This window comes from Chinchilla lanigera, unplaced genomic scaffold (assembly GCF_000276665.1).
Source record: "Chinchilla lanigera isolate Chin_1 unplaced genomic scaffold, ChiLan1.0 scaffold00085, whole genome shotgun sequence".
NCBI classification, from domain to species: Eukaryota; Metazoa; Chordata; class Mammalia; order Rodentia; family Chinchillidae; genus Chinchilla; species Chinchilla lanigera.
Genome location: NW_004955486.1, coordinates 4,538,777 through 4,563,369, shown reverse-complemented (window position 1 = coordinate 4,563,369; position 24,593 = coordinate 4,538,777). Strand labels below are relative to the sequence as shown.

The 24,593-nt window shown below is 42.4% G+C and overlaps 1 protein-coding gene across 1 annotated transcript in view; it reads right to left on the bottom strand.

Moving 5' to 3' along the window:
- The window catches only part of Rere (arginine-glutamic acid dipeptide (RE) repeats), a gene marked incomplete in the record, with an annotated part of 392,228 nt that overhangs the window by 132,431 nt on the left and 235,204 nt on the right, over positions 1 to 24,593 (bottom strand). The window contains 1 exon segment of the mRNA XM_013504212.1: positions 2,574 to 2,622. Within this exon segment, the coding sequence (XP_013359666.1) occupies positions 2,574 to 2,622 (49 nt within the window).

Genomic DNA, 24,593 nt, shown 5'->3' with positions numbered 1-24,593 from the left:
AGAGGGAGAAGAGAGGGAGAGGAGAGGGAGAGAAGAGGGAGAGGAGAGGAGAGGAAAAGGAAAAGGAAAAAGAAGAGAAGAAAAAAGACCTTCTCCTTAGCATACCTGTAATTAAAATGAAATGTGTGTGATTCATTTCAAAATAAGGTGGGAAGAGGTGTATGGGAGAAAAAAAGAAATCTATGATTTGATATTTGTGAGAGCTGAGTAATGACAAGAAGGACTTTATTTAGCATTTTTCCCTGTTTTTCTATGTGTTACTATCTTCTCTAATAAAAACATTAAGATTTTAAGAAGAAAGATGACGCCAATTCACAAGTCACAGTATTCCAGGTGCTCTAAAAGCTTCGTTTTTGAAAATAAGGCAGATAGAAGGTATTTTCTGATGCTAACAAAATATTTGACTTTAAAGTATACAAAAACCTAAGCATAGTAGATCTGGTCCTTGCCTAAGAATGTAAGAATTTTTTACTTAGGATTCACTTTTTCTATAGCAGTGAGAAACAAAGCTATAAAACAGAAGTCACACACAAAGATATCTGGACACTGGAAACACAACAGGAGGGAAAAGAAATGGGAAAAAGAGTACAGTCCAGATGTGCTGATCAGGGCAGCTCGCCGAGCAGCCCAAGACAACTGCAGGCAACAAGGCAGACAACACGGGGTGACCTCCTACTGTTCATCCTGCCTGGGTCAGCTGAACTCCATTTCTGAGTGAAAATGTCTAACACAAAGTTTATACTGCTGATGGTTTCTGTGTTTTGGTTTTAATGTATCTTCATTTAAATTTTTTCTCTCATTACACAGTTGAACTTGGTTCTTTAAAAATGTGAAGAGCGGGGCTGGGGATTTAGCTCAGCAGCACAGTGCCTGCCTGGCAAGTGCAAGGTCGTGAGTTCGATTCCCGGTACCGGAAAAAACAAAACAAAACAAAAAATGTGAAGAGCATACCAAAATGCTCAGAATCTAAACAGAAAAATGAAGAACTAGGAAGACCCAACACCCTTTGCCCATATAAGATCACTGCTGTCTGTACTGGACATGTCTACTATGACAGCCATTGGCTGCTGAGCCCTAGCTTGAACAGTCCATTCTGATCCCACTGGCTCGCTTCCCACAGGGTTCAGAAATGGACACAGGTCCTAATCCACAGAGATGGAGGTTGCTGGAGTCTTTCTGGGGAAACTGTCTTAGTTCCCAAAGGAAAAAGAAGGAAGGCTTTTCTTCTCAAAACGTGCTGTATTCAATTTACTGTAAGACCTGTTACTATTTTATGTGCTTAAGAAAGGACAAATGTGGTCAACGAACTATAATCACATCAACGAATATATAATGAAGCCCAAATGCAGAGATGAAATGTGAATTTTAAAAAGCATCTCAGGATCAGTGAAATGCAGCCACGAGCCTTTGTGGGAAGCCAGCCCACTGAGGACAAGCGACTGCAAGAGGATCTCCAAAAAGTCCAGTGAGCAGGGTCTGGCTTGACAGGACAGCCAATTGTGGGATGTGAGCCACCACACTGAGCCAGGGGATGCCAGCAGAGCACCCTAAGTGATTTCCAGGTCAAAAAAGAGCCTCAGTAAATTGCTTGAAACACGAGAGGGGACAGGTCATGACACAACAAGGTTCCAACTGGAAAATACTAACCATTTGGATTCTTCTGAAGGAAAAGCTGGGTATTTTGTTTTGTTTTGGTCTGGATTTTTTGAGGCAAGTTCTCACTATGTAGCCTAGGCCTCAAACTCATGATCCTCCTGCCTCAGCCTCCTGAGTGCTGGAATTACAGGTGTGTGCCACTATGCCCAGAAGAAAAAGTTGTTTTTAGAATAAATCTTTTTACTTAAGATTAAGTGCAGGGCTTGAACCTAAGGTGCCATGCATGTAGTTCAGGCAATCTACCACTAATCTACAACCCCAGCTTAAAAATCCTTTTAAATAAATATACATGGTAACCAAATGTTAATCAGAGGACTGGGGATTTAGCTCAGAGGCACAGCGTCTGCCTGGCAAGAGCGAGGTAGTGAGTTCGATTCCCGGTACCAGAAAAAAAAAACAAATGTTCACCAGTAGGTGAACAGAAAAATTGTGATACAGGTATACCATGACTTATTCAGACTTTAAAAGGAAGGAAACTCTGACCCATGTTACAACATGTGAGACATTATGTTTGTGAAGTAAGCCAGTCACAAACAGCTAAGTAGTGCATGAGTCCACTGGTCTGGGGTACAGCAGCCCCACATGCAGAGAAAGGAAGCAGCTGGGGCAGGAGGGAGGAGAAGTTCCAGCTCACTGGGCACAGCTGCAGTCTTGTGACAGAGCTGTAGGTGTGGTGCATGGTGATGGGTGCATGACAGTAATGTATTTCATGTCACTGAACTATATGCTTAAAAATGGTTATGATAGCAAATTTTACATCCCCCATAGTTTACAGTTTGTTTGAAGTATAGGTGATCTGAAAAAGAAAGTATAAAGTTCCCTACAGCAACAACATTGCTAAGATGTTGCTTAACAGAATAAAAGGCGAGCAGAAAATAAAGAAATAAAAATCTATTAAAGAAGCTATTGAGATTTACCTGATGGCTAGGACCAACTCGAATTTCCCCCTGAGTACTGTTCAGCCTCCTGTGATGAAAAGAACAGATCAGGTTAGCACAGTATAGTTCTGACATTAATAATCACACATTTTTCAGGAACGTGATTCACTTCAAATGAACGAGGGCCAACTCAAAAGGAATTAACGTCGTTTCCCCATACACACTTAGTGCCCTAACACTCCTTCCTTCTATGTCCTCAAGGCTGCAGCCTCCCCTCCTGGGCATCTCCCTACCTCGCAGGGCTGGCCACTCCTACAGTGCAGTCCCATCAGGGAGATCTGCCTCTCCCAGTGCTTCAGGCACCCTCTCACAACGACAGTCATCAGACACAAAGCCAACAGGTGCTCCTGGGACTCACACTGGGCCACTCGTCAGCCACTCAGCCACCACACAACCACTGGTTCCTTACCTACTCTAAGCCAAGAACTGTCCTGGACGTAAGGAGCAAAGAACAAAACAGTGCTCTGCCTCTTAGCACTTCTATTCTAATTAGGGAAAGAGAAGTAACAGATCAGATGGTGACGAGTGCTTATAGATGAAGTCAATGGTAAATATTTTAAAACTAAGTATTTTTTCGGTACTGACAGGGATGACAAAACATTTTTATAATCCTCTCTAAAGGACAACAAGAAGAAGTGCTATTAGTAAACCAAAACATAGGGAAGTGAGGGAAGAGCCCAGAAGGCGTGTGGGGTGAAGGGGTTCAGCTCCCTTGGCTGCGCCATGCTCACTACACTGCCAAGACTCCCTCCCCTGCGCCAAATTCCAACCAGCTGGGCTCTGCTGAAAACCCACTGCTCCCAGGAAACCTTTCCCCTGCCCTGCTGCCGCACCCCACGTCTCCCCTCAGAGTGTGTGAGGTCCTCTTCCTCACTCATTCCTTCACAAACTACTTGCTTTTTTTGGTTCAAGGCCTTGCACAGGACACTAACTGAGTAGACACAGAAATCCTGCCCTCCACAGGGCTCTAGCAGCTGCAATCCAACTGTGTGCGCGCCACCTCAGAAAGACCCTTAACCTGGCCATCGATAAGCCACTGTTGTCTTATATGGCCCTACGAACTTCAGCAGTACCAAAGAAAAGGCTTTCAAATACTGAGACAGGTCCATGACTGCTTGTGCCTTGGACTGAGCTGAAGAACACAAGAAGAGGCAAGGATTCTGGTTTTCCTTCTGTGGATCTGATTCCCAACCCTATTACATTTGAAGTTGTTAAAATGAATTTTTTTCCCAGAGGCTACTGGGAATCAAACTCAGGACCTTGCGCTTGCCAGGCAGGTGCCTGTGCCACTGGGTTATATCCCCAGCCCCTATGAATTCTGGTTGGGTTTTTTTTGTTTGTTTGTTTGTTTTGTTTTTTCCGGTACTGGGAATTGAACTCATGACCTCGCACTTGCCGGGCAGGCGCTGTGCCGCTGAGCTAAATCCCCAGCACCCCCTATGAATTCTGAAAAACCACTCTTTCCTTTAGGGCCTTTGGGTCCAGTAGGGTTTTTTTCCCCTGTAATATAACCATTTTTCTCCTGAAGAGCTTCATTTTGGCAAAGGTGGACAGCAGGTGTGACAGAGCAGGAGAGGCGAGTAACAAAGGTAAGAGACAACACGTGGTCCCGTCCCTTAAGAATCTCTGCTGCCTCAGTGATAGGGGAGACGGCGCCTATCTCCTAAATACCAGAACAGGCATCACTATCCCCATAAACTTAGGGCATTTCAGGAAAAACAGTACAAAATACTAAAGAGTTTTGAAAATTCACAGGCTTTACACAGAGATGATCCCAGAAGCAGCACAATTCTAAAGAACTCTCTGAAGGTAACAAGAGCCCCAACAGCCAGGCCAAAGAGGACTAACCCCACCAAGGCGACAGGCTAAGAAGGGACTTGTAGCACTAGTAGGAGCACCAGACCAGTTTTCCTTGGTAGCAGAATGGCATGTGGGAAACAAATAGCACTGCAAAGCGAGGCACTGTTTCAGGAGCTAAGGAGAATCAAATTAGCCAGAAGCTATTACAAGCGTGAGTACTTTCCAGAAAGCAAGCAGTGTTAACCACTATTACCTTCCGATATGTCCACTTCTGTCTCTTACCTAGCTGCCCAAAGTTCTGGCCTTTATTTCCGAATACTTTTCAAATGCTTCCTTGTCTGTAAGTAGGACTTGCCAAAACACACCACCTCAGGAAGCTTCAACCATGGTCCAGCCTACAGTTCACCCTTTATATTCTTGTAGAAGGTCTGTATTAACTTAGCCTTTAGGAATGGTTGGTTATAAAAATCGTTCCACATCACTGTTATATACACTGTTAATATAACAAGCCATGAAAACAAAACCAACCCCCCAAAAAACAAAGAGAACTACTCATATCCCATTTATTTCTAATAGGAGGCAAATACTTAATACACTAGCCACGTGTGATGGTGCACGCCTGTAATCCAAGCACTCAGGACACTGAGGCAGGAGGATTGCAGTGAGTTTAAGGCCAGCCTGGGCTGCATCGTGAGTTCATAGCAAGGCCTTATACCAAAAACAAAACAAAACAAAAACTCCCAAAATAATTAATATATTAATAATGACAAAGTAAAACTCCCCCCAAAATTTGTAAGGGTGTGCTAAGATCCTAAGTTAGAAACTGTCTCTTTTTAAGTTTGTATCAAGGAAGAACACTAGTAAGATAGTAGGTAATAAACCATAAAATAATACAAGTCATCTTAAAAAACTTATGCCGGAGATATGGCTCAGTGGCACAGTGCCTGCTTGACAAGCTTGGTCAAGAGTTTGATTCCCAGTACCAGAAAAAAAAAACAAAAAAACCTTATTTAAAAATCAGCCTTTACAACAAAAATATTTTTAGACCATATGCAACTTTTAAATATTAGGGTTTCCAAGCAAGAGCTACAACAAACTCATTTTTTAGTAGCATTAGGATTCAAAGTATAGACAATGGCATTAGGTTACCCATAGCCAAGATAGAATATGGAATAAATGTTAGAAATATTTTTTAGATAAAAGATAATAAAAAAGCCAGACATGGTGGCACACGCCCGTAATCCCAACTCTCAGGAGGCTGAAACAGAAGGACTGCCATAAATTGCAGGCCAGTCTGGGCTTTGTAGTGAGTCCAAAGACAGTCTAGAATATACAGTGAGACCCTGTCTCAAAAAAAAACAAGATTATGAAGAGATGATAAAAATATACAGAAAGTAGAATTAGACAAAGCTGGATGCATCTGGCAAAATAAATAAAAAAGAATCTGTCTGAATATAAACTAAAGAGGTAAGGCAAGAAGCTGGAGGGAGACTGGTGCATCCAGCTCTATCAGAAATCCTATCACCCACCCATCAAATGCTCTTCACCTGCTGCCTTCACTGCCTGATGTGAGAAACTGATACACCAGGGGCCAGGGACAAGAGCCTGCAAGAGGCTGAGGGAGGGAGGCAGGCAGGGAGGAAGGGATACTTTGCTCTAATTTGGGTGTCTCCAACTCTGCCCACCCTGGAGATGTAAGCTTATAGAGATTTTCTTCCAGAATCTGGGTTCATGCCTGTCACTTTCTGTGCATTTAGGGCACATTAAACTTTCTTTGGCTGCGTGAACATTTCTAGACTACTAATAATCTGACAAAAATCACCAGTATCATGCTGGGCATGGTGATGCACACCTATAATCCCAGCACTTGGGAGGCTGAGGCAGGAGGACTGCCACAAGTTTGAGGCCAGCTTAGGCTACATAACGAATTCAAGGCCAGCCTGGATTATATTGCAAAGCCCTGTTTCAAACAAACAAACTACTATCAACAGCTTGTGGTAAACTAAATTCTTAATCATCATATGATGAAACTAGTACACTTTTTTCTCAACATGGCAATTCTCAAACCTTTAGTTCTCAGGACCCTTTCATACTCTAAATTGACAAGCATACCAAGGACTTGTATTTTGGAGAAATTTCAAAATATTTATTTAATTTAATAATTACTTATTTAATTTAAAACCAGCAACAAGCCCATTACATAATATCATGGATAACACGTTTATAAAAAGTAACTGTATTTACAACAACAGTGAAGTTGAACCTTGTGTCACATGCCTGGAATCCCAGCAAACTGGAAGGCTGAGCAAGAAGTTCCCATACTTGAGCCCAGTATGGACAACTTAGGAGACCCCACCTCAAAATAAAAACCAGGCTGGGAATGGAGTACAGTGTGAAGGTCTTGGCCTCAAAAAGAAAAAAAAAAAACAAAAACGAAAGCAGTCACTGTTGCTACAATTTTGCAAATAAATCTCATAAATATTTGACTTAACAAAAGTCAAATGGATTCTTCTATCTGCTGTTGCATTTGGTTTGTTGCAAAATGTTGTTCCGGTTAAAGTACATGAAGAAAAAGCCTCATATAGCTCTGTAAAGGGACAGAGGCAGACCACCTTAACAGCCTTTTGACACTACACCAAAACTTAACCAGAGGTAAGTTTCTTAAAGGATTGTACACAATGTGAATCTAAAACCTTCCCAATAATCATTTGGACTCTTACCCTGAGCCCATGGTTTGTTTTGACCTAAGGATGGACCGTCTACTAAGACATGATTCTGTGATGTCACACATTGGTTCTATGGAAAATGCTGGTTCACTAAGGTTTGTGGAACTTCCCAATATGGACACAGCTCATGATACAGTAATTTTAAAAAATCATATTAATAGCATCACCCATCTCATAAGAAAAACGTTCAAGCACAGAGAAGCTGTCAGGCTCAAGGTGGTGAGAACAGGTCTTGACGAGATCAGACACATTCGGGGTGTTATAGCCATAGACAGAGAACACGTTTTGAAAATGTGTAATTTCCGACTTTAATTCTGAGTCTTAGCGCTGGCAAACACTGGCAGCTGTTTGCCTTAACGGGCTCACAGCACTCACTGTCTAGAAGATGGTGCTGCGTCCCCATGTTTACATGACCAGCGTGCCTAGAAGCAGTGCTCAAAGGGAACAGGGGCTCCACAGAAACAGCTGCTGGCTCCTCACACTAGGCTTCTCAAGATGATCATTCTCTGCTCTACAGCAGGATTTCTGCATTCTTTCCCATTCTGTCCAACAAAGTATGAAAAAGATAGGAAGTCAAGGGTTGGATTGATAAAAATACTGAGGTCCACAAACCACGCTTTGAGAAGCACTGGTTACGACACACTGTGAACTATCCTTCCATTCCCAACAGTGGATTATATCTGAGCACTTACTATCTCCTGCAGGTGCTCTACCTCATTTCTCATTTCTAGGTGTTAATTTATTTAATTCATGTTTTGATATTAACAAATGAACATATTAGTACACAGGAACTCAAGTCTCATTTTAAACCGTGTTCAAAACAACAAAGCTACGAATGAGGTTTCTGCTCAGCTGTGGGATGCTGCCTAAATGAACACAGTATAGCTGGGCAATGCCCAACTGATCAATTTAAGGAGGAAAATTCAGCTGGGCATGGTGTCACGTTCCTGTAATTCCAGCACTCAGGAGGCTGAGGCAAGAAGACTGCCAAAACTACACAGCCTCAAGTACACTGAAAATTCAGACCCAAGGCAGTGTAAATTCTAGTCAATATAGACAAAGGATGCTACTGTATGAATTAAGAAACCAAAGAGATATGTCATATCCCAGCATAACACAAGGCATGCTGCACATACACATCTTTCTTTTCACCTCAGGGTGTTCATGTCCATTATCCTAAAGCATATTATAGTTATATGATAAAACAAGCAAAGAAATGCTACCAGTTATCACTCACTAAGTGCTTCCTGTCTTTATTCCCAGGAGGCAGGATCTCCACTTCAGAGAAAACATAACAATCCTTACTATAAATGAATAAAACAACTGACTTCCACACTAAATGTTTATTGGGTACCAAGTACCACAAGCAGAGCAATTTCTCTACAAGGAGCTGGAGATGGAGTTCATAGGGGCAGTGCTTACCTAGCAAGCCTGCAGCCCTGGCTTGGATCCCAGTGTAGCACGACAACTGATACACACACCCTCACTTACCAAAAAGTACTCTATTGGATATGCTGTTACAGGACAAGGGAGCTGAAGCTGAGAGGCTGTGCAGCTGCCCAAGCCTACATAACTAACAAACAGAGAAACCACACTTTAAACTCAAGATCAGCTGACTCCACCATCAGAGCTCCCAACCATACTCCCTGTGGCAGAGTGACTGAACTACTGTGCCAAAATTATACAATTAATTACAAATATGGGAATCTCTATCCTTTCCTTTATTTCAGTTTTATGTTCATTTCAAACACTATAATAAGATGAAACAATTTAAAAGCTCCTTTAACAAAAGCAAAGTTTGAAAATCATATTGAAAGAGAATACCTATCAAAGTTGAAGGCCAGTGTTTTATGTTGTGTTCTTGAAATGACAAGATTCTTAACATGGACAGGAGCTTAGTGGTTACCCGTGGTCAGGTTGGGGAGGAATGTTAGCACAGGGGCTTAGTTACTTCCTCCACTGCTGAGACAAAATACCTGACACCCAAAGTTATAAGGGAAAAGGTTTATTTGGCTCACAGTTTGCGGATGTTTCAGTTCATAATTGGCTCCGTCCATGGCAAAGTGGCATGGCAGAGGGGCAACAGTTCACGATGGTGGAAGGCAGCAAAAATAACGAGAGAGACACAGGACTCTTTTCTGCCCCTTATATTGTATGCAGGCTACCCGCCCTAGGACAGGTGTAGCACTCACACCCTTAATCCTAGCCAGAACTGTGCCAAAACAATCAGTGGACTGATGTACTAATCACATGCCCTTAATCTCAGCATCACATATGCCAGATCCGAACACCTCTGAAAAAGTCCTGTGACCACGAAGACTTGCGGCAGGGGATGGGGGTGGGGGTGGGGGTGGGGGTGTGTGCAGATGGACAACATCTAGGACACAAATCGTAGCAGGCACACTACAGATCGCTCAGCAGAGGAGGTCATGCTACATCCTGACGGCCCACAGCCACACATGATAAAATGGCACACAACTACATGCCTGCCCTGTGCTAGTTACTGCTTGAAATTATGCTATCGCTACACAAGATGGGAGCACTCTGTAATATCTTCACAAGTTCCTATGATGCAAAAATTTCAAGGTTTTGCAAAGTCCGAGGAAGAAGTCAGCCAGGGGATGTTTAATAATCTGGCAATAGCCAAGAAAGTCAGATATCACAAAAGCTGAGTAAATGAAAAACAGATTTACCCAAAATCTGCTGCAGACAACTGAACAGGTAATAGTCAAGGAATCAACCCCAAGTCACGTATTTCTCTTTCCCCTATGCTTCCTAAGGATCTCCACCACAGGACCATTATTTTGGCAACAGCCTCATATCATGAATCAGACTACCAGAAAATAATTTCAAACTATTACCATTCTCCCCAGCAAAAGCAGACACTTTTCTGTACAGTAATGTAAATAATACATGCTTTTCAAAACAGCTGAGGCTCAGCCTCCACTATTCCACAGATCTTCATTTTGGAATATAAAAAATTAGTCCCAGAAGCCAAACTACAACAATAATGGTAAATCATTATGTTTATTTCTTGAGTACCCCGCCAAAAGGGAAAGAAATGCATTGTATATGAAATCTGATACAAAAGAAGCCAGTGTAACAAAGCAGTATCCATAGCAACTACAACTTAATATTTCAGTCCTCTTCAGCTGCAGTGGATTAAATAAAATGACAAGATGTTCCCTTTGAAAAGTGACCTGTTACCATGGAAATGTTTTAGTCTAAGAAGTAAACAGGGAATGGACAGAAAGGAGAGGGAGCCTGCAACTGAATATCAAAAAGGGAGAAGCGTCTTTTAAAGGAGCCGAGGAGGCGGATGGCCAGGTGCAGGGACAGCTCCTTGAGTAGTGCATGGTGCATGTCAGCTGGGTGCAGGGGGCGTTCTCCTAACCCAAGAAGTCACTTCCTCACCCGAGGACAGAGAGGGTGCAACAGGAAGGGGCTGGGGGATGTTCACTCCCAAACATCCAAAGAGCTCTACGTGACCATGGATATTGCTTAAGACAGTACTGAAATGTGCTAGACAGAGGAGGCACGAAGCATGCATCTGAGGAAAAGACACCAACCATGGAAAAGCTGGTCGAGGTGAAGCTTTTTACAGGGAGAGGGGATGGCTTCACACACTAACCCTCTCGCCTCCAAGTATGGGACAATGGAGCAGGGAAGCCTGAGGTGTCTTCCCAAGTACCTGGGGCTCACAATGCTCAGGTCAGAGAGACTCCTCCTCTGCAGCCAGTGTTACGTGTCCACATGGTCACTGGGTAACCCTCCCTGTTCTCATCCTTCAGGTTGGAACTATCAGACAGTGGACAATCCATAGCTTTCTCTACGGCACTGAGAGAAACAGGAAGAATGGCACGCTAGTAACAGAAAGAAGACTCTAGAACCCTACTTACTAGCTCATTAGAAAATGACCACAAGAAGAGTCTTTGAGTCCAAAACAAGATGCACCAAATTTTAAGAAAATCAAAAGGCAATCTATCAGAATCACTTACTTTATGATGGATTGTGAGGCAGGAGGGGAAATGATTTTAAGAACGAAGACTAGGACAGCACACTAGTGTTATAAAACTTCTCCATCATGAAATGGTCATGAACAAGTTGAAAACATCCTTACAGTCTGACATGATATCTTATTAACACCCTTGCAAATTTTTTATTCTATTCCATGAAACATTGCCATTCATTTGTCTCTGAACCCGAATGAAATCACCATGCTCTGGAAACCTGTGTAGGACATAGGCGCTCCCTGCTCAAAGTTCTCACATATGACGTTCAAGTATGGGGCCCAGGCTCCCACGGCAAGGAATTGACTTCTAGTACCAAGGTTTGTAAGCGCCAAGTGTGATCTTGAGGACACAATTCAAGGTCTCTGAGCCCTCTGTATCCTGGTCTACAAAATGAAGTTCATAATGGCTACTCTGTAAAGTTGCTGTAAAAATAAAAGATGATCTATGGAAAGAGCTAGGCACAGTGCCTGTGGCACCGAGATCACTGCTATTATTAGCTCTGTGTCCTGGCAGTGAGGGAGATGGGAAGCTCATGCCTTTATTTTGAGTTCTCATAGCACCACCTACCTCTCTCCTTCTGCCCACACCACAGTTGTAATTTTTTTGTTTTGTGTAATCATTTCTTCCAATGGCTATCTTGCCCTCAAAACCAAAAGCACCATGAAGGTAGGAACCAAATCTATTTTTAGCTCACCTCTACATCCAAGAGCCTGTTGGTGGGGGCTGGGGATTTAGCTCAGCAGCACAGTGCCTGCCTGGCAAGCACAAGGTCGTGGGTTTGATTCCCGCTACCAGAAGGAAAAAAAAAACAAAAAACAAAAAACAAAAAACAAAAAACAAAGAGCCTATTGGCTGTCACAAAATATATTCTGAATAAAGAAATGACTGCAATACTCCAACTCAACTATTGTTTAGCCATATATAGCAACAAAGGGCACTGCTGCAAAATTAAGACAGATGAGAGACTTCTAACAGAAGGCTAGCCCTCCAACAAAATTAATCTGAAACAGGCTTGATAAACTGCTTAGTAGAAATAAAATGCAGCCTTCATCTGAAAACAAAAACAATAAAAGAGAACCAGTCAACATCTGAAAAGCATAAATGTTCCATATTCATACATAAATACAAAGGACAACACAGGTTACTACCCAAAATCTAGAATCATAAAATTCTAAATTCCCTCTGCTGGAAGGTTCCTGAGAGGTCACCTAGTCCAATCTTATAGTGTAAGAGAAGAAGCCAAGGCCTGGGGAAATAACAGTGCTCTTTTTAGAGGTCACACTGAGAGTTAATTACAGACGATTCTAGGCCACAGAAATAGGTCTCTGTAGGTTCTTCCTAAACACAATTCCATGTTCAAAACTAAGAATTAGGCACTGGTGAAAGAATAAGAATTTCCATGTACCAGGCATGGTGGCACAGCTATAATGCCAGCACTTGGGAGGCTGAGGCAGGAGGATCACTGCAAGTTTGAGGGCATGTAAACTACACAGTAAGAACCTCCCAAAAAAAAAAAAAAAAAAAAAAAAAGCCCATGCTGATAACAAGATGCAGTAAATATGGGATACATACTGAAACAATATGTGAGTGATATAGGACAAAACTGGTTTTAAAAGTATTTAACAATAAGTGGGAAACATGTACTTTCAAAGTGCTATGATGGCCTCACTCCACTGCCTTATCTGTCCTATGGCCACCATTTTGTAGCACCACCTGACTCCATCCCAGCTCAGGCTCCTTGAGAGCTTTACTTTAGCCACCTGCTGCAAGATGGAAACAGCTTTAAGGATCACAGCCTAACACAACTGCACACACACAAATACCAAGCTTTGGTAAACAAACTGAAGAACAACAATCTATAAGTAGCAGTCTTTGAAGCTTATGCTGATCCCCTGACCAAAGAGACCACTGGCTTTCTATGTACTGAAATGAAACCGTGTAATAAACCTGAATGGAATGCCCCCAGAAAAACAAAAGACTAAGAAAGCGCATCTACAACACATGTAAGGGTCTCTTTGCTCCCACTGGCAACAGTTTGAAATGCAACAAGAAGTGTGACCACTGCCTAGGGCAGTGGTGCCGATCCTGTGGCACGTGTGCCACAGCCAGCTGTTTGTTATCACTGAAAGCTCTCAAAGGTTCACCATCACTGGCCTAAGTCCTCTTCACTAAGCTGCTGTGAATATGGAAGGAAGAGGAAGCGAACAGGCTTTAACTAACATAATTCACGTAACTATACTAGAGAAAGCGGTACAAAAACATTACATGCTAAACACGTCAAATGTTACAAGATAGGGAAGTAGATTCACCTAAACCAAGATTTCAGGAAATATAAAGAAAATCAAAGCACTCACAAAGGGTAAGAAAGCAGATCAGTAATGGGTGCTGAACATATTGGTCATGGCCTTAATTCTTAAAACAACTCTTAACACTGTCTTAGTTGAACATGTCGATCTTAAACAATAAAGGTGTTGCTGACATAATCATGTTTCCAAGATACTGCAGACTTGGCCCTGGAATTAATAACACTAAAGTAGTATGCACCTCTGGGCCAAGCACTTTCACACTGCCTTCATACTTATCTCCGTTATGACCCCCGGGTCCAGAGGAGACAAGCAGTTCATCCAAAATCATTTCTTTGGTGGGGTTTGAACACAGTGTGGCTCTGAATCTAGCCTTTCCTCTACACTGCATGTCGTTCACTTACCAAACACGTACATCGAAGACCCATTTGCTAGGTACTCTGTTAGGAGCTGAGATTGTAAGAACAAGCATGATCCCTGTCTCAGGAGCTTCAAGTCCAATAATCACAAATAAGGTACATTCTAAGATTTTCGATATGACCTCTAATTATCCCAGATGAATTTATTTTTTTTTCTTTTTGAGATAGGGTCTCACTATGAAGTTCAGGCTGGCCTTGAGCTCACTTTGTAGCCAAGGCTGGCCTCGAACTCACAACAATCCTCCTGCCTCAGCCTCCCAAGTGCTGGGATTACAGGCATGCGCCACCACGTCCAGCCTCCCAGATGAATTTAAATGAATGTTTTACCTTAAACTCAATGTATCAAAGAGCACAGAGTATAAGATGCTGTCTTTCAGATCTTTGGCGTTTTTTTTTTTTTTTTTCCTTTTTTTGTTTTGGTGGTACTGGGGATTGAACTCAGGGCTTTGTGCATGCTGAGCAAGCATTCTACCACTGAGTTACACCCCAGCTCGAGATTTATTTTAAAGATATATTCAAGTACTTGTGCCACCCTCCTCAGAAGCTGTGATACAGGTGATTACTAATGATCTGGGCTTGTTCAGAAAACTTATGAATGCATACATCATTTCAAGTCCTGTTTCAACCAGTCCTTCCGGTCCTTTCCCTCTTTCTGTCAGACTTTTTCTGGCGGGGGTTGTGGGGGTGGGGGTGGGGAGTACCGGAAATCGAACTTTGCACCTTGCGCTTGCCAGGCAGGCTCTGTGCCACTGAGCCATACCCCTGGCCCAGGTACTTATTTTAGAGCATTTTCTTTTTGGTAGAAAGATACACTTGGTTCAGTAATGACCAAAAAGGAAAATGGAAAAGGAAAAATGAATTCAGAAGAAAAAAGGATCAGGAAGAAAGAACAACTGATGAATCACAGAAATGGCAAACGCCAGGACTGAGGTACACGGCAGTCATCTAATCAGTGAACACACTAGATAGGAGGTGAGGAGTAGTGAGGATCAGAGCTGTATCAAGAGATGAGGAAGAAGTGCTGGTGAAACACAAGCGAGTGCACCAGGCTTTCCACCCAAGACAGACTGGGAATTGCGTGCTGACACAGCAGCGTTTCACAAGCAAGCCTCAACTCAGATGCTGATCTACGAGTGTACCTCAAGGGCCTGAAAGGCGAGTGACAGGCTCACGACTTGTGAGTGTCCATGTTCCTGCTGAAGCATAAACTTTTTATTATTCTCCCACATTTCCTGCCACCCACAAGTGCCACAGAACAGGAGCAGGAAGCCAAAATGCAGCAGACTCACATCTTCACCATGCGACAGAGTCACTTCCATGGGCTGCTGCTTCACCTCCACCTCCCTCAGGAGAACAGAAGCCCAGCCCTGGAGCAGGAGATGGGGGGCTGGCAAGTCACATTCCAAAGATATTTTTCCAAGACAGGAAGATACAGAACAAATGCATGCCACACAAGAAATCACTATGATGACTGATTTTACTGGATGTGCAACACAGGGGAAGGACTCAACCACCAAGTATACCCCTGATCACAGCCAGTAACCCCTGGTCTTCACCAGCAAATGGGCAGCTGCTGCACACACTCCACGGATGCAGGTTTGCAGCAGGCGCAGCCAGGTCAGACACATGCAGGAGGAACTGGATCCAGAGCTGACCTGGCTACAAGTACAGCTTCCTGTTCAAGTCTGATTTGCTACATGTAAAGACATCTTAAGGAAAGGTAAAGATCCTACATGAGAAAATGTGGATTCTTGCCAATACTCAAACATTGAGTCTCCCTGCCTAAATTGTGAGCCCTGCCCAGATCACACACACATGTGACCAGGAAGTGCTGCAGTGTCCAGTTCCTCCAGGCTAGAGAAAGGGCAGGTTTTTTTTTTTTTTTAAGAAGATAAAAAGGAGGATAAAATGGTGCTTCTAAATGGAGTAATATAAGTTTAAGAACCAATACTACAGTACAGGGAAAAGTGGGTACATGGCCCAAACTTCCAAAACCAATGCTCAAATCAGTACGATCCTAGCAGGAAGAAAGCCCTCACACAAATGCAAAAGCAGACCATAAAAGCAGTAATAAATGCACCAACCCAAATTCCTTCTTTGTAATTCATCTCTCTAGTCATGACCACAAAACTGAACCTGCGCAAATACAGACAATATACTTCAGGAGTATTTTCAGTGACTAAAATTCACCAACACTGGCCTTGCTAAAAACTTTCCACCAAAAGCAGCAGCTGCCTTGGACAGGAGCTGGCCACGCAAAGCTCCAACTTCACACTGTCCAACCAGGAGCTGACACGAATGCTTTCTCCTTTGTGCCAACACACAGGCAATTTTCTCACTCACCTATGAGAATGTTTCCCATTCTTCTAGGTTGTTTTCTTTCTTACACCTACACAAGTGCACAAAACTTAGGCACCGGGTCAGAGATTTTTCTAAACCCTATCTAAAGAAAAGCGGGGAGAAGAAACAAGGAATAACCAATATAATACAAAAACATCACTTAGTACCTGTGCTTGAATAAGAATCCAACTTGTCCTAGGTCTGCTTCTGCAGACTGCCCATCTGTCTAAGCCTTCTCTGCAAAGGGGAGGCACAAAGAGCACAACCTCTCCAGGGCAGAGAAGACCAGCATGTGCCCTCAAGCCATGGACCCCAAACATAGCCACATCAATATCTCTGCCTCCTCAGGCACCAACTTCCCCGCTTCTACAGAATTTCCACGCCACACAATAAAATACCCATACACAACAAATGCTATGCTATCCCAAAATGAGCAAACCAAAATGAACAGAATTATGTGAAACCTCAACGTCTAACACAAATGTCAGTGTATCAGGTTTTTCAACAAATGCCAAGAAAGATGCCACAAGCTCCAAAAGGAAGAAGGGTTTGCTTCCTTCTGAAGCAATAGCACACAAGAAACTGGTATGATATGACCTTTTACTTTTCCAAAAATTCTATTTTAAGGTGATGCTGTTGCAACCATAATCGACAAGTATTCCTGCCTATGTCAGATTTCAGAGAAAGATCATGAGAATTACAATTTGCTCTTGCAAACAGGCTCTCAATCAAAACAAGTTCCACCCACCTTCAAAGCAACCAATAGCTGCCCACCTACCACCCTTCCTAAAACATCCAAACAGAGCTGCTCTCGGGCCCAGGCAATCCCTACCAGGCACACGGGCAATGAGGCCTGCAGGTTTGCTCTGCAGGTCTTGAACACAGACAAACTCAGCAACACATACGCAGTTCGACTCGGGCTAGAATTACACCGAGAGGGAGAGGTACAGGGAAAAGCCAAGAGAACAGGGGCAGAGGAACCACAAAGCCTCATATTCTACATCTGCTTAATGCATCTCCGGGTAGATCCCATTCTGAGCCCTGATTTTACGCTTCGCAACACCTACATGGCCAGCCAGGCTGAGTCGAAGGTTCCCAGGAACATGCACTATGAATGGTGAAATGATTCACAAACATCTTCAAAAGTGAGAAAGCACAGCAAAACCCGTTACTGTTCTGCTGAGGCCAGAGGAAGAGAGCCTACCTGCAGGGGCTGAGTGGGTCATCCATGTCTACCAGAGGCTCTGGTGAATCTAGCTGGCTTCCTGTACCTTTACTTACAGCTAAAACTCTGCCCTTTTCTACTCTAAATACTCAAAATGGAGGCACATGCAGTCTGAGAGACCTCAGAGAGCTTTCACTGAGCTTGTGCTATGACCTAAGCCTTCACGCAGAACGCAGAAACTTCCCTCACACTGACAGCACTGAGCATGTGCTGTGACCCTCCCTCATCCACACACTGTCTCTCCAGTCGCAATCCATCTCAACCCTGCTGTTTCCGTAAATAAAGCCCAGCCAACAGACTGCAGCTTCTCCCCGCACACCAAGCTAGTGTGCAGGGAAGTGGGGCCTCTGAAAGGGGATCCGAGACGGCCAACAACGGGGAGCTCCCTCCGCAAGCTGAGCCTGGGAGAGGCCCCACTCCGTGCCCTGCACTGTCAACGCACCAAGTTTTGCTTCATCTTTTTTTTATTTTTAAGCAAATGGTGGTTTAAACCACAAGATCTCCAAAAAACAAAATCAAACACACAGATAGAAATGACCACCATAATATTAATCACCAGAAATACTGCAGCACATTTAAAAATGCAGCAGCAGCTACTTAGTTAGAAGGAGCTCCACTCATCAGCCCCACCTGGTAGGTACTGAGGATGGAGCCCAAGGCCTTGCACATGCTGCCCAAGTGCTCTTCCACTGAACTACAGGGCCAGCCCTATAAAATTCTTTTTGAAAACATTTAGGCTACAGGGTGCCCAGCACTGTCGCACAGATATAGACACAAAGAAGACGGTATTGCAAACAGGATGGTTATAGAATACATATATTATGCAAAGAGCTTAATCACCCTTAGAGCTAAGATTGAAAATCAATAATAAATTAAAGCCTTTCCTAAAGTAATACTAGCCCAACCAGATCTAGCTTGAAAAATGTAATTGTAACAATAAGAAGGGCAGGAAGGCTCAAATCAAGAAGTCACAGGGCACTGTGTCACAAATCCTAGGGCACCGAAAGCCTCACGGGGGTCTCCTGACTCAACACTCTTGGGCCAATCCTTACAGCAGGACCCAGGAAGCTGCATTCACCCCAAGTTTAACCAGAAACATTTCTGATACCACATATGCAGGCTCACTGTATCCTAGATGAACGGAATTGTATAAAGTAGCTTTATTGCTCACAGTACTAGCCAAGATGTGTTCTGTCAAAACTCTTAAAAACGCATTTTATGTCCTCTCCCCAACCTCCTCATCCCAGGAGCAGCAAACCGGACTGTCCACCACAGTTTCATGTACAGGCTTGAGTTCTACTGGCAAACAATGAGATAACTTTTGTATTAGTGAGGACTTAGAAAGAAGACCGTGAGCATCCCAAAACTATAAAAGACAAGGTGGATGAGAAAGGACAGTCCCAATTCTAGTTCCCAGAAAGTCAAGAAAATCTGTTCAAAAGAATACTCAGTGTCCTCAAGACTCCCACAGAGAACCAACTTCACATCCATAGTACGCCTTTTTACAGTGTAAAATAAAGTCTAAAACCATTTGACAATAAATCTTACCCTGTTGAAAATGTAATGTATAAAATATAACCAACCAACCCACGTGTGGTGGTGCACACCTCTAATGACATCACTAGGGAGGCTGAGCCAGGAGGATCACCCCAAGTTCAAGGCCAGCCTCAGCTACACAGTGAGACCCTGTCACAAAAAAAGAAGACGGGACAGGGGAAAGAGGAAAGGGGAAAGGGGAAAGGGGACATGGGACAGGGAAAAAAAAAAAGAAAAAGAAATAGAAAAAGCAAAGCCAAACACCCAACACATGTAATAGGTACCTACAAGCTGGAAGAGTATTTTCCTTATTGGTATGTAAGACAGCATGTCAGAGAACCAGTGAGCCTGGAAACAGTCTAGAGCAGTGACACTGAGCTGTTTTTAGGGCTTTCAATGATCCGAACTGCTGTGGCATGTGTGCCATAGGTTGGCCACCAATGGTTTAGAAAATATTACTTTCTGAAAACCAAAGTAATAGAATTATTTCTCCTAGTGAAATAAATGAGTAAGACCAGTGCAGAATCTCCTTTCAAAAGGCTGCACTAAAAACAAAAACAAAAAATATATCAAATCTTTTCATGTGGAAAATGCCCACTGTGAGAAATTAACATAAAATAATGTACTTATTTATTTATTTTAGTTTTCTGAGACAGGGTCTTGCTATGTAGTTCAGGATGGCCATGGACTCAGTATATAGCCCAGGCTGGCCTTGAATTCGCAGCAATCCTCCTGCCTCAGCCTCCTGAGTGCTGGCATTACAGGGATGCACCACCATGCTCAGCAGCAGTAATTAAATAAACTCCTCATAACTCTGAAAACCCATAGGAACTGTTACATGGAAGTCTATATAAAAATGATTATTCATAGCAAGCCAAAGAAATACATTTTCAAAATCATTGGTTACCTAAGTGCTACCAAGGGCACAGTGCCAAACTGCCATGCAATACTGGAATACTGGATCCTTGTATCCCCAGCCTGCTGCTATGCTCTTCACTGGCTTTCTTGGTACCCACACTTCATAACTGTCCTATAGGTGCCAGCTGGACAGTTGCTGTCTCCCGTCAGTGGCATCACACCCTGGCTGTGTGCAATTCCTTTACACCCTCTCTACCACAGTGCCAACAGCTCCTCTGTGAACACCACCATCCCAGGAGCGCTTCGACAGACCCTTTCTTCTCGCCATGTATTCTGGGCCCCACCTCTCACTGGATTGTGAGCTCCTCTTGGGCAAGCACGGTGTATACACCATACTGCCTGGGGTCTCCCAACCCTCTGGGCACACTGTTACTTATACATTATCCCTTGGTAAGAGCTCCATATGCTATCAAGTTGTGAGGACACTGCACAAAACCAAATTGAAGATCATTTGACAAAACTGGCTCCCATTCTTCAAAAAAGGTCAATGTCATGAAAAATGCAAGCAGCAGAGTGCTATGAGAACAAAGCAAGGCAAACGACATTAAAGAAATAACCATCTACTTTCAACATGGCCTGATTTTGACCATATCAGTGTGAATTTTTCTAATTTTGCTAACCATACCAGAGTTATATAACAGAACATTCTTTCTCTTGGAAATACATAATGAAGTACGGGGGAGAAAGGAGCTTGTTGTCTGTAATTCATTTTCAAGTGGTTCAGGAAAGGGAAATACTTTATTAGGTGGGTGTGTTGGCGCGCATCTATAACCCAGGTATGGCAGCAGAGCCTATGAGCCTTAGGCCCAAGGGACACATGATACCCCCTCTCAAGGAAAAAGGGGGCAGGCACTGCAATACTACAAGAAGAGCAATAAAGCAGAGACAGCAGATACACAGAATAATATGGCAAAGAAATATAATAAAGCAAATCTGGTAAAAAGGTAATAAAATCTTACACACAAAACAATAAAACTAAAAGTAGATATGGCAGTTGATGAACTGAGTAAAAGATATGGAAATTATATGTATTAATCTCATAACTCAAATTTCCACACTGAAAGTTTTTAAAATACCTAAAACAAACCAACGCCCTTCCTGGCCCGCATCCCCAGTTCCTGCGGCCTCTGAGGATAAGAGCAGGGAGGCAGTGAGGGACTGCAGCTACCTGCGCAGTGGGCCCATCCCACTGCTGATGCCACCGCTTCACCCCACTCCCCACATGCTCCACACTCGGGTGGGCCATGGTCCTCCTCCCCGTCAGGCCATCTTGAGGGGCCTGAAAGCTAAGCGGTTTAGTTTCCCAGTGAACCCCCGTGGCGCTTTTAATAGGCTGTTTCCTCCGACCAACCCCTGCCTTACATCGAGCACACTTTGGTAACCTGCTCAGCACTTACACATGGGCCTCACTTTTTCTACCTCATCCTCTTGCACTCCAGATGCCTGCTTTCTGATGCTGCCTCCCCACCCAGACCTCATTCTTGTCAGCACCCCATTTCCTTAGCCAGCGCCTGCCGCTGCTGTGCCAGGCACATGTTGTCCTGGGCACCCTGTGCCCGACTGCTGCACTGGCCTCCTGCTGGGACCTGGGGCCACCTGCAGTCTCTGGATCCCATACCCCTCTTCCTTCCTATTAACTCCTAGTCAATGACAGGTAAAGGCAAGCACTTCTGAATACATGAGAGTGGAGAGGAATGCAATATACACACGGGCTTTTAATTTAAAATGTGTATTCTATAAAAACTGACTGAAAAACCACTTTGTCCATTTAGCATTTAGTGAGTACATTATTCACATCTATCAAAGATAAAGAAAGACCTATAACATGGAAAATGCTTATGTTTTAGTTTTCTATTTATCAGAAATAGAAGAATGTCTGAAGTACTTTATTTACTAATAAATTTTAAAGTAAAAAATGCCAATGATATTCAGAAAATTGTACAGAAAACGCATGAAAATTACATTATTATTTAGAAGATATACATTCTAATTAATGGTATATTCACATTAACAGAAACGAAACTTCTAGAACAAGTTAATTTTCATTTCTTAACTGTCCCTTTTACATGGAAATGGGGGGGGGTGTGTGTGTGTATCTAATAATAAGCTTGCTGACTTACCTCCTTAGTTTTAATAATTTGCAGTTTTTCTCAAATTTTTATGGCAGCAATCACTATACCTTATTGATAAGGTTTCATTTACTTATTCCTAATCCTACGGTTTTTTTTTTTTATGTCTCAATGGATATAGGAATCTTTATTATTTCTGTTTTTAAAGAGAAAACTTCCAACACTACCTTTAATTACAGTATTTACTTTAGGTTTTAGTAAGTATTCTTGGCTTAAGGAAATTTCATCCTGTATTTAATTTTGTAAGTTTTCCCAACTAGTAATGAAATTTTATCAAGTGCTTTTTTCACATCAAGATAACTGCATATTATGAAATGGTAAAATAAGTTAACAGATAAATTAATATTAAGACACCCTATGAACTTGGACATGTACTTTTTTATGCTTTGCTATGACTCCATTTGCTAATATTTTATATATGCCTCTGTTTGGTTTTAGTGTAAAGATTTACTCATTTCATAAATGATTTACAGACCCTACTCTGCTTTTTTGTTCTCAGAATCGCTGGTAGATTCTACCTGTAAAATACTGAGTCTGATTTCTTTTGGCCTAGTAGGATGAAAAGACAGTAATTTATGCAAATTATGAAAATGCCTTAAATGGAGAAAGCACATGACTTCTAGGTACTTCCTCTCTCTTCTAGGCTGAATTTTAGATGTGATGGCCACCACTCCATCACGATCTTGAAAAACAAAAGAATAGCTGCAACGGACACTAGCAGAAGTCATGCCCTCTACTACTTAGGGATGACCCTAAAGCCCTATAACAGACTAGGAATACTTCCTTTCAAATTTTGCTCACATGAGAGAGAAGGAAACTACTAACACTTGGCATTAATACTAATACTAATACTCAGTACTTCGCCATTTGATTCATCTGACCTTGGGTGATGGTGCCTGGCTCCTTCCAGTATTTGTCATTTCCTATGGCAGCTCAGTATTCAACGTATTTTATCTGTAAAGACTACAGGACTTGGAAGGAGGGTGCAGTCCTCCAAAACACATCCACACAGACTTCTGCAGGGTGTCAGTGGGGCTAGGTGTCACTGAATGAATCTACTTTATATATGACCTTCTCATCCTTAGGTTCTTAAATTTTTACGATCTGAAAGAGGTAAGTATCCTTGTCATTTCTCCCTAGGTTGGGAAATCTTACCTAGTTCGTGCTTTCACAGTGTTTCATGGTCCTCAACCTGTAAAGTGTTTTCTGTTCCTAAGCCCTTGCAATCAAGGCCTCATATCTGTTAAGGAGACCAGCAAACATCTTGCCCTTGAAGTGAGCTGCAAGAGGACCAGCTTACTGTTTGGGTTTTCAGTTCTCCTAACTCTCTGGGGAGCCCAGCTTGCTGAAAAGGTTATCAAAATTATCAAATCTGAGCTTTGTCCCATGTTACTGAAGTTCATTAAACATCAGGAGGCCATGTTTCCAAATACATTCTCAACTGTCTCTAATATTTACCACGTGTGATAATGTTTATTTTGGTGCTGAGGATCAAGCCCACAGCTTCATACACGCTAGGCAAGTGCACTACCAGTGTTTCTGAGAATTCAAATATGATTACAGACAAAAAGCAAACAAGAAAATATTTATACCCAGCTGTAGATGCTTGTCCTCAAAAGCTACACAAACATCATAAGCCAAGGCAAATTGAAAAAAGGGACTTAAAACAAAATTAATTACATAATGTCTCAACTCTATATTAACTGAAATAAAGGAATTCCAGATCGTCAACTTTGCATCTGAAGTATAAAAACTTACACTGAAAAAGACAGTCCCTTTGTTATTCAGAATAATCAAATACTGGGCAAACCACAGATTTCCAACAATATGAAATAAAAAAATAGATACATTACAGGCTATCCAAGTGATAGGTAGTTACTACAAATATATATTTAGATTGAGAAATGTCTCACGACATATTCCAGGCTGGCCTTGAGTTCACTACATAGCCCCGGTTGGCCTTGAACTCAGGGATTCTCCAGCCTTGGCCTCTCAAGTACTAAGATTACAAATATGTGCCACCACACCTGGACCTATTACAAATATGTTTATAAAACTTTCATTAACATGGTATTTCTCATAAGATAGGTAAGAGTAATAAAGGAATGTGTGATCATCTATATTGTACACAAAATATTTGAATAAACTATAGATACATACATGTCTCTATACACAGATATTCATGAAAATAGTATAGACATGGGCTACAGAGTGATGTGTCACAGTATTTCAGATTGCTTATCATTCATATTTGGCAAGTTTCTCTTTAATGAGTAAATAGTGTTTCTTCATTACAAAAAACTAAAGGCTATTTTCCAACACAGCTAAATTGTATATAAATTAATCTATGATGAAATCATAGAAGAATAATAGATTTGGAGCCAAACAGGCTAGGGGCACAGAGTATTTCACCTGCTTACTATGAGTATGCCTTAAGTATTGAATATATAACTTCCCTTACTTTTAAAATATAGCTAATACCAAGCTCACTGCGTGGTTACATAAACTAAAGGCAGGAAGCACACCCAGGTGAAGGAATGCAGGGCAGTGCTCCGGGCTGTGAAGTCACACACACTCTGCGGCCAGGAGA